The 18951-nt window shown below is 38.7% G+C and overlaps 1 protein-coding gene across 1 annotated transcript in view; it reads left to right on the forward strand.

The window, feature by feature from the left end:
• dsg2l (desmoglein 2 like) overlaps positions 1–16602 on the forward strand; it is a 37809-nt gene extending 21207 nt beyond the window's left edge. Inside the window, exons 5-14 of the mRNA XM_056262626.1 lie at positions 797–957; positions 1246–1380; positions 3301–3486; positions 3748–4013; positions 4107–4249; positions 4819–5040; positions 7919–8140; positions 9781–9908; positions 12234–12530; positions 15550–16602. Of these exons, the coding sequence (XP_056118601.1) occupies positions 797–957; positions 1246–1380; positions 3301–3486; positions 3748–4013; positions 4107–4249; positions 4819–5040; positions 7919–8140; positions 9781–9908; positions 12234–12530; positions 15550–16491 (2702 nt within the window). The 3' untranslated portion in view covers positions 16492–16602. The remainder of the gene's footprint in view (positions 1–796; positions 958–1245; positions 1381–3300; positions 3487–3747; positions 4014–4106; positions 4250–4818; positions 5041–7918; positions 8141–9780; positions 9909–12233; positions 12531–15549) is intronic.
• The last annotated feature ends 2349 nt before the right edge of the window (positions 16603–18951 follow it).

Below are 18951 nucleotides of genomic sequence, written 5' to 3' on the forward strand. Positions count from 1 at the left end.
GAGCCGTTGGCACGGAGACGCCCCTCCCCCTGCCCGTTGCTGAGAGCTCTGTCTCTCCCGCTAGCTTACACCCCCAATACCGGTGGGGCAACAGTATTATATACACGTTAATTATTACTATCCGAAGTTAATCAAAGTTATCAACGATCACCGATCATTATTTCACTCCAAGACGTCGCGTGTGGAGACACCCAGTGGAGTTACTACGTCACAACTCCAGTCTATTTTAGCCGGCATTTTAGCGTCTGCTACTGATTCACAGCCATTTGAATGTAGAAATACTCAGAAATACAACTTTGAGCTTATTTTTCTCAAGATATGTCCTCTAACATCAGAAAAATGCCACAAGAACATGTTAACACCTAGAAAAACATTATTTTCATCGGAGTGGGTCTTTAAAAAACCCAAAATCCAACCCATCAAATTACAAATTTCATGGAACATTTAGCACTCTCATTCATCTCAAAGCTCAAAGACAGCATGGAAACTCTGCTCATACGCACTCAGTTCTGTCTTGATGCAAATGCCATGTGACTAATCTCTTTGGAGCTGCAGGAAAATAGGCCAAGATGGCATTGACTGGCTGATAGCACCACGAGGACACATACAGTGGTCAGAGGTGTGCCATCCTGGCCTGTTTGATCTTTAACTAGTATTAAAATAAGTAAAAGACAAACAAAATACATTTCCCACTATATATTCAAAAAAGAGCTCGTACAGGTTGTTTGAACACTCTTTTCACAAGTTTATTTGTATGTAAGGTGTGCTATATTTACCCTTGTATGTCATCTTTCAGACACGTATGTAATGAAAATCACAGCAACTGACGCAGATGAAGAAGGAAGTCTGAATTCGAAGATTTCCTACAGCATCGTTCAAGAGAGTCACGCTGACATGTTCTACATTAATCGAGAGACTGGTTGGATACACGTCATGCACAACACGCTCGACAGAGAGGTATACAGTCACTAACATGAGTTTAAATGATTAAAACGCTTAGCATACAGACTCATTTAAAACTGATTCTGTTGGTAACTTCAGACTTTTTCGAAATTGAAAATTTCCCATCGACTGACATTCAGAACATTGATTTCTTCTACTTTTCTGGATCGCTTTACCACAGATATTAACTAAAGGTTTTGAAATGAAGTTTTCAGAATTCAACGTTTGTTGAAATGAATCCGTATTGTATTGCTGATATTTGTGTTCCTCGTGAGACTGAAGTTTGTGCTTTTCTCACCGCAGAAAAAAGACACATACACGTTGACCATTAAAGGAACCGATATGGATGGAGCTTCAAATGGAAATACAGGGATGGGGACAGCCATCATCAAAATCCTTGACGTCAACGACAACATTCCTACTTTGGAGAAACACTTTGTAAGATGTCTTTTTTTTTTTTTTTGAGTATCACTACATCTCAGGTCCAGCTAGAGCCACCGCAACATATACCAAATTACATCTTTATTTCATGATGTGATGATAGATTTATGCAGATGTGAGCTTGTAAAATGCATATATTATATTTTATATTTCATATTTAAATTACATTTCACAAACATTGAAAGGACAGGGCATTTAATTGATATGAAATGTTTTCTAATTTAAAGGGATAGTTCACCCTAAAATTAAAATGAAGTCTTCATTTACTCACCCTGCTGTTGTATCCCACTCTTTTCTTTTCTGACCACATAAGGAGAGTTTTTACAAATGTCCCACTCGCGCTCGTCCATGTAATGGCAGTGAACAGCGACAAGCATCAAAAAGACGCAAAAGCCTCACAGAATGATCCCATGCGACATGTGTCATATATTCCAAGTGTTCTGGGGTTCACGATAGGGTTTGGTGAAAAATTAACAAAAATATAATGTATTATTTAACAAAAATCCTGACCTTGGCCGTTGGTCTTCTGTGGATAGCACACGTTCATGACACTCTGTTAGTGTCACTCTATTAGACACTCTATGACAAAAAAGTATCCGTGTAGTTTTCTTCACCAAGTTGGATATCTCCGGACCGGAACAGTCAGAATGACGGTTGACAGATGTGAACACGGTAATAACATGAACATGGGCGAGCCATTATTTAAATTTGGAATTTCTCTTAAATTAAAAAACTTTGGGAACTTTTGGGATATTGTAAGTACACAACTGCAGGAAATATCACACTGTGCAAGTGATTTTTGGATATTTTATTACAAAAATATTACATATTGTACCTTTAAAGCTGCAGTAGGGAGTTTTGAGAAAACGTTGACTTAGCCTGAAAATTTGAACAAGCACAACTTACAGGTCCCACCCCCTTGCTCTCTGCTGCGCTACAGCCCTCCCTCCACAGCTCGTCCTCCACAGCGGAGCCTGTCGTGAACGCGCAGGCTAGTAAACAGGGCCACCGATAACAGCGGATAAAAAGTTATATGGCACATTTACTAATAGTGACTAAACGTCAATAATATGCTTTACATTGACTATGGCCTGCCCATACTTTGACTACAAACTTGGTCCTCAAATCATTATGTATTTTGCAATAGCCTACATGTAACTTTATAACGTTGCACTCTTTCTATAAGTTATAAATAGCTAGTAAGATAACGTTAATATAATGGTAACTAACGTTACAGTATGTAAGTAATTATTCTAGCGATATATAATGCTAGATAAGGTGTGCTAGTACATTATTTCAGCAACATGACAAGCCAGTGAATTAGCAGGTTTCAATTGTTGCTTAGCAGAGTGCGTGACATTTAATCTACATGTTATGCGGCTAGAGTTTTGACACCGAGTCAATGGGCTCTGTGTAATTCTTTCTTTTTCGCTTGTTTATCGTCATCATTCTTTTTCCTTTTACCTCTTTGTTTTATGAGCAGGTGTCACTCGAGAATTGGCAGTTTAGGTTGTTTCTCCGTCATAAGCACAGCTGCAGCACGCCGGCAATCTTGAGTTTGAACGACGGCTCACGCTGTGCAAGAGAGGGGTGTGATCAGCGCGTACACGAGCGTGATTGACACTGCTAAGACATTCCTCCTGGCTCTGATTGGTTGTTTCTGACCGGGAGCGTGTATTTCTGCAATTGGCAATAGGACCACTGGGAGGAGCCAGAGGAGCTTGATTTTTACACAGATTATCTGTCTCATATTCTACTGTCAGGACATAATGACAGTTTTAACAAATACATTTTTTCAAAAGTTACCTACAGCAGCTTTAAGGCATGAAGAAACGGCATTAGAACAACACCAGGGTGAGGTAACGATGACTTAACCCTAATTATTAACATATGTGGAATCTTTTGATTGGTTTGTAGTATGAGTGCAGGGTGGAGGAAAACACTAAAAATGTGGAAGTGATGAGAATGCAAGCGATCGATGCCGATCTGATCTATTCTGAGAACTGGCTGGCAGTCTTCACAATCGTGTCTGGAAACGAGGCCAGTTATTTCTCCATAACCACAGACAGCAAGACCAATGAAGGCATCCTGATTCTCACTAAGGTAAACTGACCAAACTGTCCTTTTTTCTGTTTTGCCTTTACAAACAGTGCTTTGTTTCCCCTTGTCCACTAACTGTGTCCAAAAACGGGGTAGAAATGGCCGTTTATTTTTTAATTTCTGATTACTTTTGATGTAAAAATCTTACCAGCATTATAAGTGGACCTCATGGGACGGGCATAAATGTGAAGCAGTTCGATCGGAAGCGTCCTGCATTCTTGCATCCCCCATTTCCTGCTTTTCACCCTTTGTTTCGCTTTGAAGGAACTGGACTATGAGGAGCTGAAGGAAATCCGGCTGCAGGTTTCTGTCTCTAACAAGGCACAGTATCACTCGTCAGTAGTCATTACAGAGAGCAAGACGTACACCATCCAAGTCAGTGTGGTCAACCAGCCCGAGGGCCCTCGCTTCAAACCCGCAGTCAAAGTCATCACCATATCTGAAGAAAGCACCACTATTATTTTAAATAAAGTCATAACCAACTACGCAGCCATCGACAGCGACACACTATTAGTTGCTACTAACGTGAGGTGAGACTGCAAACATTGTGTGAAAATTAACATACTCAAGATTGTGGTTTTGTTCAGATGTTGTAATAAAAGTTCTCATTTCATTCATTTTAGGTATGCAAAAGGACAAGACGTCGACAACTGGCTGATTATAGATGAGAGGACGGCTGATATAAGACTCAATAAAATTCCAGATTATGAGTCCAAGTTTCTTGTCAATCGCACATATTATGCCCACATAATCTGCATCACCAATGGTAAGTCAATCTCATGATACGTATGTAAGGCAGTTAGCATTGGCAAGCAATAAATAATAGGGGTGTAACGATTCCCTCATGTCACGATTCGATATCACGATGCTGAACTCACGATACGATATTATTGCGATACTTCAAGACTTCAAGGTTAACACATTTTTTTTTCTGTTGATTAAAATGCTAAATTTGGTATTACATTGTGGGTGTTAATGAATATGCTTGGACTTGGTGCTGGAAACCCAAAGCACAGGACAATAGAGACACCAGAGTAACAATATTCATGATTCTGAAGCTGAAAATACAGAGTTATTGTAGACGAATATGCTTGCACTCTTTCACGGACGAGATATATTTAAGATAATGTAGGACACTTTTTACTGGTAACATCAGACATTTGGCATCATCAGAACCCCCCCATTACACATTATATTCAACATTATATATAGTAGTTTAATGTAGTACTGACACATTTTTTTCTTTGGGTGAACTATCCACGATACATATTGTTGTATTGCAAACATTTAAATTGCATTTAAAGTCATGGGAGGAATATATCACTTCTGTTACAGAAGTTCCAGCTAAAACTGCTACAGGAACCATTGCCATTCAAGTGAAGGACTTTAATGACCACTGTCCTGTGCTGATCCATCAGTCTCAAACACTGTGCTATGAAGAGCACGTGGTTTATGTCACGGCTGTGGACGAAGACCATTTCCCCAACGGAGCCCCCTTTGGTTTCAACGTGGACACCCAAAGAACAAAGGAGTCATGGCGTGTCGAATATCTCAACGGTAATGGAAAACTAGGACTGAAACTTATTGTCTTGTGTGTACATTTTAAAATACTTTATTAACCATACTTTCCAAGATCACTCCAGCTACTGTAATCATAATCGTGTTTCAACAATAATACGATAGTGATTGTAGCTGTCAAAATCAAACACCACATAAAAGTAGTCCATATTATTCATGTGCATTATTTCTACTGTCTATCTATTCGATTGCTATGATGGATGAAGCGATTGACTGATTGATGTGAAGACAGGCTGTAATTTAATTCTTCAGTCATAAACGTCCATATTTATCATCCGTTCACACTTAATAAGCAGTGCTATGTTTCCGTCCACCTGTTTTTATGCGCATTTTGGGAAATCGCATCAAAATCTGCTGGATGGAAATGCCAAGATGCGCATAGACTCTAAACATAAAAACTATATGCACTCGTTTGAGTCGGGATACATTTTTTATCGGATAAGAAAACATGCGCATAAACTATAATGGAAACATGTTTTGCGGTTGTTCTGAAATGCCTGAACAAAGTCCCAGGACTGACTTACACGACTGCGCTCCCAAACAGCAGCATTCGCCTCTGAAAGCAAGATTATTAGCCTGGGAAAACCCAGACAACTTCCGGCAAATTTAGATTTGCTCTGACAGTTAGTCTGGCAAAGAGCTCATTCGCCATTTCCAATCCGCCGAAATCGAGGCACCAATCAGAAACGCTGGGGCGGGCTTTACACGATGACGACAGCGCTGGGATTTTGAAGCAGATTCTGTAGCCTACATTACAAAGATGGATGCCGCCGTCGAACATCACTCGTTCCAATCAGCTATCGCGTCTGTTTTAAGCAATTTGAACGTTTCCTTTTTGTTAAAAACCGAGCAAAGAACAACACTCGGAGATGTTTCTCCGCATACGTCATCTCCTTCATCGCTCTGATTGGGTTTAGGTCTATCCGCGACGTCCGTTGGTGACGCCCCTCTGGAAATGATTTGTCTATGACGCTTTGCCAGACCATGACTCAGTTACAACGGAGAATGGTCTGGTTTTAACCAGGCTACAAGATTATTGCGTTTCTTGTGTTTTTTTAGCACGTGTATTGCATTTCGTGTGCATGCTCTGAGACACAATTAATTATATATATATATATATATAAAAAAATATATATATACAGTCAGTCAGTGGCTTCTCCTACTTTTCTTAGTTCTATTTAGCACCTGTGTATCAGGAAGTGAAGATTTTGTCCTTTTCGAGTCCCAGGATGGAAACGGTGTTGGAAATGTTCTGTGTGATATTCCAATTTCGCTCAAAAGTGTAATTCCTAACTTTGGATGGAAACCGCTACTGAGAAGGGTTTGCCTCCTGCATTTACACAATGCCATCACTTGTTTCTGACCTATCTCAATGTATTTAGCTGTTCTAATTTATTATGCAGGAAATATTCAAACATGATCATAAATCAAAAAATAAGCCTGTAATCACCCTCCCTTCACTCTATTCCAGTCACAACATTACATGCCTGGGTACTTTTTTCATTTTCGTAACCAAAAGAAAATACAATCCTTTCTTTGTCTCTTATGGGGCTGACACAATGTCAACAATTTGAACATTTTAAAATGAATTTAAAGTTGAATGACTCTTAAACTGTATTACCTAATGACAGCATAATGAAATGCCTGAGAAAAACATGCTTCACCTCCTTAAGTGCTTACTGTACTTACAGTGTGCATGAAGGGACTTGTTCAGTTTGTTTAGTTTTGTTCCGGCCAGTGCCACATTATATTTATATATATATATATACACAGTTATTCTTGGGAACGTCAAAGCCATGAGGTATTATTTACCATCATGAATCGCCCCCTAGCGAAAGACTGAGAAATGACTTGAAATCAGCATGAGGGGCAATAGGGTTTGCCTCATATTTCTTTTACAGCACTTTTCATGGGAATAATGCTGTAGATGCAGATGCATGACAGAAGTGTTGTGTAAGCATTGCATTTAGACTTTCCATTAAAATGGAAACCATCAATAAGTAACTGATTGTAATTAAAACCAAGAAACTGAGAAACACAGGGGACAGAACAGAGCATTCAGAATTAACATGCATGTATAAACAAGACATACACAAGAACTAATAGACTAAGACACACCTGGACACAAGGACTGATGTGGAGAAACATTAGAAACAGAACAGACTACAAACTGAAAGTCCACACAACAAAAGATAAGCACAATGAACACGTTTCACTGGTGAATAAATAACTGGATGCAGTCGAGTGCATCAGCAGCCTGGGGGCCTTTTCAAGGACATTTCTCCACAAGCACAAGAATGCACTGTTCAGAAACAGTCTGATTTTGGACAGTATTCGAATCCCAGACAGCAACATAGTTTCAGCCGACACTGTGTTGCTTTCTGGGATCCTGGAGAAGCTCTGGTAATTATCACATTATCCCACATCCTATCAGAATAGGGCTTAAGAGTATGTTTACATGACAACTAAAAACAGACAATAACGTTGCCTAAACGATCCCCGTTCACACAGATCTGCCAAAATGACCTAAAAGGCTGTATTATGCATGCCAGGCCAGTAGTTGGCGATGTCAAGAAACACCCCGCGAACACGTAATACACATGCGTGCAGCGTGAACATGTAGCATGACGTCACTTTGAAACCCGTTTTCAAAAAGCTTGTGTTTTCAGGCCCCCAAAATGTAAATGAAATGTGTAATGAACGGCCCAAAAAATCTGTTTTCAGTTGAAAATGGTGTCGCGTAAACATACCCTGAGACAGTAAAGTAAATGTAAAAATGTTAGAAACTAATTTTAGTACTGAATTTTTGCCTCCAAACTGGTCATGTATGAATCTTTTAATGTCTTCTTGTTTTCAGACACTACAGCGATATTCAGATCTCAAACCACACTTTGGCCCGGTGTGTACCATGTGTTTGTGGACGTGAGGGACCAGCAGGGGAAGATCTGTGCTGCTCAGATGCTGCGCATAGACGTCTGCACATGTGACGCGTCGAAAGTTTGCCTGCCAGGAAAAACAGTCTCTAGATTTGGGATATCTGGGGTTTTTCTAATGTTGCTGGGACTGCTGCTCCTTCTGTGTGAGTAGCAATGTTAACCTCTCTCTTGCTGTAAGAAACATAGAAATGCTTGTGTCGTGATTTAAAAGTAAAATGTATTTTTTTCTAGAAATATTTTTTTTTACTGCTTTCACACAGACAGTTTAGTATGGAAGCTTGTTTCCGTCACAGAATAAAAAATAAAAAAGGTAATTGCGACTTTTTATCTTACAATTGGAATTTACATCTCGCAATTGTGACTTTTTTATCTTAGAATTGAATTATATTAGAATTTTATCCACAAAATAAAACATTTTAAAAAGATAATTGCGAGTTTATCCCACAATTGCTGACTTTATTTTTCAGAATTGCAAGATATAAAGTCAGAATTGCGAGACAAACTCACAAGCGTGTTATAAAGTCGCAATTGCGAGATATAAAGTCAGAATTGCGATATATAAAGTCAGAATTGTGATATATAAAGTCACAAGCGTGTTATAAAGTCAGAATTACGATATATAAAGTCACAAGCGTGTTATAAAGTCAGAATTGCATGATATAAACTCGAAATTCGCGAGTTTATATCTCGCAATTGAGAGTTTATATCTCGCAATTCTGACTTTATAACACGCTTGTGACTTTATATCTCGCAATTCTGACTTTATATCTCGCAATTCTGACTTTATATCTCGCAATTCTGACTTTATATATCGCAATTCTGACTTTATATATCGCAATTCTGACTTTATATATCGCAATTCTGACTTTATATCTCGCAATTCTGACTTTATATCTCGCAATTCTGACTTTATATCTCGCAATTCTGACTTTATATATCGCAATTCTGACTTTATATCTCGCAATTCTGACTTTATATATCGCAATTCTGACTTTAAATCTCGCAATTCTGACTTTATATCTCGCAATTGCGACTTTATATCTTGCAATTTTGAAAAATAAAGTCAGCAATTGTGGGATAAACTCGCAATTATCTTTTAAAATGTTTTATTTTGTGGATAAAATTCTAAGATAATTCAATTCTATGATAAAAAGTCAGAATTGCGAGATGTAAACTCCAATTGTGAGATAAAAAGTATCATTAGTTCTACATGAATAGGGAGACAGTGGTGATGATTTACCTTGGATACGAGTGAGAGTGAGCAGCAGCAAATGAGTGGCTTTCAATCAGCCGTCTGTCTTTATCAATTATTTTATTATCAATTATGACATTTCTTCGTTACACTTTATTTCGATGGTCCACTCTACACATTCTACTAACTATAAGTGAATTTGCAACTACATGTCAACTAGCAGTCATTAGAGTACTAGTAGACGATTAGGTAAAGGTTAGGGTTAGGAGAATAAGTTGACATGTAGTTGCAAAGTTACTTATAATTATTAGAATGGACCATCGAAATAAAGTGTTACCTATTTTTTTTAGCCCTACATCTCTGTCAAACTAAAGGCCACTCTATCCAAAACTAATCAAGTAATAAGCACTTAAAATAACAAAATACTAATTACATCTGGTCCTATATGTACACATCCTGGATTTTGAAATCGCAGTATACCTGTACATACATATCAGGAAAATGTAAGTGCTACATAAGAACCATGTGTGGTTGTGGATATGTGTAAAGATGATCACAGCTGAATGAACACGGCGTGGTCTGTGTTCGCAGTGGCTCCTCTTCTGCTGCTGTTCTGTCTTTGTGGAGGTGCAGCAGCTGCAGCAGATTTCAAGACCATCGCATTTGATGCTAAAGAGCATCTTATAGCATACAACACTGAAGGACAGGGAGAGGACAAGGTATGTGACACCACAGTACAGGGCAGATTTCACTCTTACACATGCCCTAAGCTGGCGTGGTGCAGTAGAGACATGTGATAAAAGGCATTTCTGTTATGTTAATGAGAGTTTTTGTCCCAATGACATGTGATGACCAACACTACTTTTTTCCCGGTTGCTTGGTTTCTGTTTCTCCAGTGTCAGTAGAGCTCCTCATGTACAGTCAAACCAACATTTATCAGACACCTTCAACATTTCTCTCATTATCACAGTTTATTCGCTGTAGTTTAGAAAATGGTGATCAAACATGAGCAGAACTCAGTGGATATTTCACTGGTTTTGTCCGTCCTTCTGTTAGACTCTCACACATGAATTATGTTGAATATCTGTGAGCTGGTAAATTTAACTACACAATTAGATAATACCAGTTTAGCTCAACCAGTGACCAAGCAATGCTTCATGTTGTTCAGTCTGTGTGTAAAAAGAGCATTAGCAATTACAGAAAACACACTTGAGCAAAACATGGTCAGCTCAAAGTGGAGGAATAATGTTTGGTCCCAAATTTGTATACATTTTACTGGTAGTCACTGAATGAAGAATTTTTGGGTTTTATGTCACAGCTTACTTTATTTTGCCCTCCTCACTTACATAAATGAACAAACTAGTAAAAAAAAAATCAAAAATGATATCTGGTGTCTGAATAATTTTTGGTTTGACTGTATATGAATCAGCAAACATAGAAACAGAGACTGATAGTGGCAGTTCAGACTCAGATATTATATGTCATGTCTTATCTTCTGGAGGGCTTGGGTTCTGTCTAACTTCTTTCAGGATGTCCTTTCCCAGGGAGACTAGCAACAGTCCAGAATTGATATAATAATATCTTATCATGGATGAACATCCAGGTCTTTAGAAATGCTTTTGTAGCCTTTTCCAGCTTTGTGGGCACCTGTGCAACCCACGCTTAAGGGTTAAGGTTATGGTATACTTTATTGTCCCAAGGGGAAATTTGTCTTGGGCTCAAAAATACAACCACTTTCCATCTCATCTACTGTATTAACTCCAATTAGCTGTGGGAGGAATGGTGTGGGGTTCCCGCTCGACTGAAATCACTTCCCTAGGCTACTGACCAGGGCTGCGTTTCTTAATACCATCGTACGCTAAGTTTATCGTAGAGACCATTGGTGGCAATCGCTCAACGATCTACTTAAGCTTATGATGCTTTTTAGAAATGCTGCCCTGGGTCGTTAGAATCGTCCCAAACTTTGGGGTTACGTAATCGGGGAGGGCAACCCTAATCAATCGCCAGTCATATCCAATCAGACAATAGAAATGGCTGCCAACAGCCAATCAATTTTTAGTATGGCGGCAAATCAATGCCTAAAAGAACAGAGCGCACAACTGATGGTGGCACACACATTTTTAGAAATTTTTACATTTTATATTTATAACGCTATGATTTGTGTTATTGGCATTAAAATATCTAATAGAAATTGGAGAAAAATGGGAATGAGAAAAATGCAAAGTCATATTTGCTGTAGTTCACCACTACATTACCACTATACTCCTATTCTCCACTATTTACGTTTACCCAACCAAAAATTTTATTGGTTCTGAGATAGTTGTAAATATAACAAGGGCTTTGGATGAAAGATATTAATTATTATATGGTTTTGTGTTACATTAGTAAAGAGCGCTGCTGCAGAAATGTTTACTCTTCACTGTCACAAATTGTTAAACCTAATAATTACACATGCCTATTATTTATTGAGTTATTTATTAATCTGAATAGCACTTGCCCTGACAAAAATATGCAATAGATTGTATTTTACTGCTGCAGTCTGTTGAGGTTCATCTCATACAATTGTCCCAATTGTCTTTTTAACAAAACGCGGTTTCTTTTGGGGATCTAAATCTAAAGAGGCTCAAGAAGCACAATGTTCCTCCACAGATGATCTGGAGATGTGGAGATTTTGTCCCATTTGTGGCTTTATGAAAGGGATATTCCACATGTAAGGAAGGGAAAAACTTCAGACGTCCTAGATTAAATTTAGAGCACACTTCTGGTTGTATGTTTTAGTTTCGGATGGCCTAAAGTTTTAATGTTTTCTTTAGTAGAAAGTTTTCTTTTTGTCTTTTATTTAAATCATGCACTTCGCTTACATCTGCAAGGGTCAAACTATCATTCTTATCAAGTTAAAGTGATTTGGTAATATCATTTACTTGCCAAAGATGATTCGGCACTAAGCAAGTGTTATTTTAAGACCCTGCGTGTTGCTCATATGTGAATATTGTATCAGGCACTGTTAACAGAGGCATAAAAATATGTTGTGCTCTGCCCTACAGAAAATGGCTCTCTTGCAGATGTCAAAAGAGCATGATGACATCATTAATGTGGACGCTTTAGGAGGAGCTCGTAAGGGGAGTGAGGGAACTGTTGGAAAACATGGTGGAGTGAGAGCTGACGGCTCACATTGGTCCTCTTTCTACCAATATGACCAGCGTGATGGGGCATATCATCACCACAAGAGTCAGACTAATGGGGACTACATGTATACAAAAAGGAAAGACGAACATAGCAGATTTGACAACTATGATGGACTTGCACTGTCTGACGCTTTCTTAGGCAACTACTACTCTCAAGTAAGTATGAGTTTTACACAGTTTTACACAGCTTAAGAAATTAAATATCAATGCCGCATTGAGTTTAAAGGGGTCATGACCAATAAAACACCAATGAATATGTGCTTTAAGTTTTTCAGATAGGTCTATCTAATAGTAGTTTTCCGGTAAGAAATACTACCGAAATTCAAAAAAGTCCTCTCGTGGACATTAGGGGTGGAACGGTACATGTATTCGTATCGAACCGAAACGGTACGGGCGTCACGGTTCGGTGCACGAATTTACACGGAGAATACACGGTATAAAAATAAATAAAACTCGCGTGCAAATTAATTAATGTAATGCGGAACTACCGTTAGATACGCGGGTTCTTTAGGGACACATAATCTGTACCATCGGCTTAGCTCTGAACGCGCGTTCACTTCAAACGTTGGCTTTATACGCGCGTCCTATTCGCTTTGGACTAACGCGAATTTGACGCTCTATTCGTGTTTGGTGTGACCGCATAATGAAGGCTGCGATGTCAAGATTGCAATGCTGGAGTGTGTGTGTGTGCGCGAGAGAGAGAGGCGAGATCGAACTGTGTGTGTGTGTGTGTGAGAGAGAGAGAGAGAGAGAGAGAGAGAGAGAGAGAGAGAGAGAGAGAGAGAGAGAGAGAGGCGCGCGCGACCGAACAGTGGAAACATAAAAAAAACATATTCCGTAATTTTGTTCATACAGATCATTAAACCTGCAAAGTGTTTACTTATATTTGTGTACACTCGCAATAAAACACAACATTGTGCACACTGTAAACTCTTGTCAAACTGTAACCTACAACTGTCACTCAACCAAAATCACACACACACACACACACACGCACACGCACACGCACACACACACACACACACACACACACACACACACTGTTTTAAAAGAAAAACATATTTATCCAACTCCATTTCAAAACAGTCTGTGGGTCCCATCTTTTGGACATTCGTTATATTGCATTGGTTTTCATTTCTTGTCCTCTAATCTTACACATTCTACATTGATTAAAAAAGAAAATCGAATGTGTTTTTAATGGTAGGCTAGTATTATTTTATACAGAAATCAATTATTTATAATTCAGATGAGAATAATGTTACATTGTTAATTAATAATGTTAATTAAAATTAAGGAAAACAAATATATTGATCTAAAATATAGCAAATTAATTTTAAATTAATTCAGGTACAATTACCAAACATATCGCAAGGTCTTTTTATCTTTTCATTAATTTAATTAATAAACTAATTATATAAAACTATTGTCAGTGCACTACAAATAAACTGGTTCTATGCCTTTATTTATAAAACTTATTTAAAAAATACAATGCCTTCTGCATTTTTGTTTTGCTTTTCCCTCCATTGTACCGAAATCGTACCGAACCGTGATGTCTGAACCGAGGTATGAACCGAACCGTGACTTCTGTGTACCGTTCCACCCCTAGTGGACATCCATGCATTGCTCTTTTGCTGTTCCACACACATGCTGTGGTCTCTTGCACAGTTTCAGATCCAATTCAATTATGATATTGTGTTGAATCACAATTTATGGGATTGTGACATTTGTAATACAATGTCAATTTGCTTTAAACCACATTTAGTTTAGATTGAAATTATACCATGACAAGCAATAAAATCAAACTCTTAAGGGAAGCAATACCACTGAGAAAGTAATAAAACATGCTACTTTACAGATTAAGATATAATAATAATAATAATAATAAAAGATTGAAGGATGGGCCCTTAGCACCCGAAAACAAGGCTTTTAAGAGTGACAGTTTAAACTTGAACTTTAAACTTAGAAAAATTGTAAAATGAAAATATTCTTTAATATAGTATGTACGGTTAGAACTATGTTTTTTGGCGATGTATTTTTGGGTGATTGGTGTATTTCTGTCATGACAACTCTCGGGAGATTGGTATGGTAATAGAGATTGGTATGGTAATGGATATGGCTATGCTAATGTATTTGATCGTGGCGGAGTAGATCTTGCTACTGAGACTTGCTACTGCAAATACATTCACAGATAGGGTTGGGTATCGTTTAAATTTGAACAATTACGATTTTGATTCTAATCGATTCCTAATTTCGATTCCAATAAGGTAAAAAAAAACTTAGATATCAAAAAAGCAAAACAAGTGTAGCTGAATATCATGAACATAAATCAACAGGCTGAAGAACACTGTTTGCCTGTGGTTTAAAAATACCATGGAAAAACAACTAGCCCAACTGATATGAAGTTCAAGCATTATTAAAGACAAGTAAACACTCAGTAATTAAAAAAGGACAAATAAAAATTAGCAATCGCAACAAATAGATACACCTGAACAAAGATACGATTGAAGGGTTTTAAGATTTTCAGGTGTTCAGGTACAGAAACTGTAATCAACTGTAACTTTATAAATGAAATATACATTACAAATATAGTTACAAAAGTTATTCAGGCAAGAACGAGTGAATTTTCTATTTGTCTTTTGATGTTTTATTAGTGTTATTATAGAGACGGCAGCAGGAGTATTAGTGCTGTCACTTTAAGAGTTGCCCAGTATAGTTACACATGCCTGGGCACTAAAACAGCTCGCGAGTCGTCTCGCGGTTGAATGGTTTAAAATCATATTGAAATGCTCACAAAATGAATCGATAAGAGGAATCAAAATTTACATTTTATAACAAGTATCCGATTCCTGACCTCGATTCCCAACCCTATTCACAGACATTGTTGTGACATGCTGGTGCTGTACATGTAACACACATGAATGAACCCCCATAGCAGATCTATACAGGTGGAGCTGGGGAAGTAGGAGGGTTTCTGAAAGCATAGCTTTACTGCTACCAGTATTTGAATGTTGAGCTGCAACTCATTACAACAGCAACCAATCAGCTGCGCCACGTAGATAATGATGTGATCGCTACCAAATTGAGTTGAGGACCTATCAGCCTGTCTAGAGTTTCATGACAGAACTTGGTAAATGAATGGGTCAGGAAATGCAACATTATTTGTGTGTTATTACAGAAAACAGGCTATGTGTCTAAGCAGCAAGAAATGGGAGAATGTCTGAAGGTCTATGACTACGAGGGTCAGGAATCTTGCATGGGCTCATTGGAGGACATCTGCAGTCTCTTGCATGAAGAAGACGATGACCTTGCTTTTCTTGATAACCTTAACATAAGGTTCAAAACCCTGGCTGAGATCTGTAGTGGTTCTACAATGGAGACTGAAATTAGCACGACCACCCATGTGACCTCCAAACCTGTCCTGTCCACCACACACAAAGATGGCAACGTACACGGGACGGCTAGTCTGCTACACTCTCAGGAGAAAGTACACGGGACGGCTAGTCTGCTACACTCTCAGGAGAAAGTACATGGGACGGCTAGTCTGCTACACTCTCAGGAGAAAGTACATGGGACGGGTAGTCTGCTACACTCTCAGGAGAAAGCTAGCTCTTCCGCCACCATTCATACGTCAGGAGCACATCAGACAAGCAGCTCGTCCTCTACAGGAGTGTATGTCCATGAGAAGGTGATGGTTCCTAACCCAACTCTGTTAGTCCAGCAGCCTGCGTTGTACTACTCCTCTGCCACCCCCATTTATGTGGTTGAACCCCATCCTACTGTGTTGGTGACGCCCGGCCCATTCCTAGGCATTCAGGAGAACATGCTAGTAGAGGAGCAGAAGAGATCCGATGCCGCCTTGCGTGGATCTGCCAATCGTGAAATGCAGCACTACCAGAGCGTAGTCCTCGTTGAGAAGCAGCCGATCACTAAAGCGTCTGTTCAGGCTCAAGGCAGTGTCTCCGGAGGGGTTCAGATCGTTAACACTGAAGTAATGCAGTCCTCAGAGTCTCGTGAGGTCAGAAGGGCCGTCCATCCGGTCAGAACGGGGATGTCAGGAGGGGCCAGAGAGAGGGACGTTATTGGCTCGTTGGATATGAGGTTTCCTCAGAGTCTGTAAGAGTCTCACGATCTGTAATATGTCGGATTGATAATTCCCTCCCACATCTGTAAGTTCATCTCCGCTCGCTGCTGATTTATAATGATTGATTGATGGATGGATTAACCAGGCAAGCCACTAAAGAGCAAGTTCTTATTTTAAACAACAGCCTAGGTAGGAGAGTTCAAATCTCCTGAAAGACTTACTAGCATATTACAATACACACACATATACATTCATTTAAACCATTTACAAGCTGTGATTAAAATATTCCCTAATAGTTTTTTAAATGCAGAGATTGAAAAAAATGACTTTTGTAGCACATTCCAATCATTTGGAGCAGCAAATCCAAAAGCTGAGTTTTCTTTATAGGGATAATCAAAAGAATATGATTAGATGACCAGGTCGAATGTGTACTAACATGTGGTTGCAGCAACTCTTGCTGGTATTTGGGTAATAGACCAAACAGGACTTTATAACTAAAAATACACCAGTGTATTTCCCATCTAATATGTAATGATGTCCAATTTAAAAGGTAATTCAGTTCACAGTGATGCGTTCTGTAAGGTGCATTAGCGATCAGTCTAATAGCTGTGTGATATAACACGTCTAATTGTTCTAAAATACATTTATGTGCATACCTTATATAGGTATGCACATAAACACACCACAGTCAAATAACGGTAAAATAGTGGTTTCAACAAGATATCTCTTGGCTGATGTAGTAAACGTAGATTTACTACATATAATATACAATTAAGACTCTGCGATGGTATCTCTCTCCTACATGTAGCTTTCCTTTTCAAATTCAAGACTCAATATTCTGGAGTGCATCTGGATCAGCACCGTCCTGTGGACCCTCAGCGCCAGAGAGCGAATGGTGTATGATTTTACCTCCACAACCAGATACAAAATCACTTACTGTACTAGAACATTTGTGTCCTGTTTACAGCCGGTGTTAAGATGTGTTTCGGTCGATCGGATCACTAGTGGAGACACTAAACACAGCTGTAAACGGGGTTTAAGAGGCTTTAAGCTCGTCCACTGTCCAGATGAAGTTGAAAACACATTCGACCGGATTGCTTTCGTAGTGTAAACGCTCATGTGATGAATGTGTTCAAACAGCCACTAAAGAGCGTCTTCTCTCCGTCTACTGATCTAATGCGTGACATTATGAGAAGAGCGATAGCCAGACGGGGTTTATCTGTCGGCTGGAGACACAAGTTTGGTTTGAAGATGAAAAACGTATGAAACACAATGTTCCTCATCATTCCTGATCTCTAACACACACTCACAGCGTTCGGCTGATCTTGTGTCTGTCAGAGCAGAAACTAAATCTGAAGCTCTCCGTGTGTGTTACTGTCGTCTCCGGGTGTGTTCATATGTAAATTGCATGAGCTTACTTTGTCTGTTAGATTGAGAGATCTGAAGAAACCCACACATTCACCCGGCCATAGACCCTCCCCTCGAAGAAATCAGGACAGAAGTGTGTGAAAGTGGACAAAAGAGACGGATTTAAACACCAGGTGTGAACTGGAATGTGTCTCTCGTCTACTTGTGATCCGATCCACCAAAACGCATCGTAATAGCGAGTGTAAACAGGGCCATACTCTTTCCCACTGTGGTGAAATGAGTCTTCAGCCTTCAACAGACCTTCTGAGACCCTTACACAACTCTTCTATGAGCATTAATTCACAACCATAAATAAACGCTTCTTCTTATCAGTAAAACAAACTAAGAAACAAATATTTTTGTTGCATTTATATTTCTTCGCTAACTTTGTGCTGTTCTGGAGGTGTACACATTTTATATCGCAGCACTGCTAATATACAGTTTTTTATGAAGTTTGTTGCTTGTGTTTTTGTTTATTTGTCATTTTCGTTACTTTGGATAAAAGCATCTGTTATATGAATAAATGTAAATACTTCACCCTAAAGGCTGTAATGAGCATCCGTTGATGAACTCCCGCACAAATTACATCGTAATGTTTGTGACGGTTTTGTTTGTGAGGATTTTGTTTGTCAGATAGTTGTTTGTTTTTTTACTAATCTAGAAAAAATCTAGAATAATCACCATTGTTTATGAGATTTTTTTTATTTTGTGGGATAAGATTTAGTTGCTTTATCCTTTCCACATACTGTGCAAATTAAGCAGCTCATGTCTGTCAGTGTCTTAATGAACGCCAGCTGTTGATGAGCTATAGTCCACTACTGTATACTTCAGTTCACATTTAAACTAAATCTGTTCAAACACCTTTATCAATGGCATGCGTAAATGGGAATTAAAGTCATTTGTCCAGAATGACTGTAAAGTGATAGACACTGTAAAGGTATCAATTGCACTGTAGTTTTTTTCCACCTTTTCTTGGTGGTATGTAACGCTGTATGTATCAGTATGATCTTATTTGTATGCGTTTATGTGAATTAAAAAGTATATTGCTTACTGTGGATGCTCGTAAGAGTTTTTATTAAACATCATCTT

The sequence above is a fragment of the Rhinichthys klamathensis genome, unplaced genomic scaffold, assembly GCF_029890125.1.
Source record: "Rhinichthys klamathensis goyatoka isolate OS25496 unplaced genomic scaffold, OSU_Roscu_1.1 h1tg000011l_1, whole genome shotgun sequence".
NCBI lineage: Eukaryota > Metazoa > Chordata > Actinopteri > Cypriniformes > Leuciscidae > Rhinichthys > Rhinichthys klamathensis.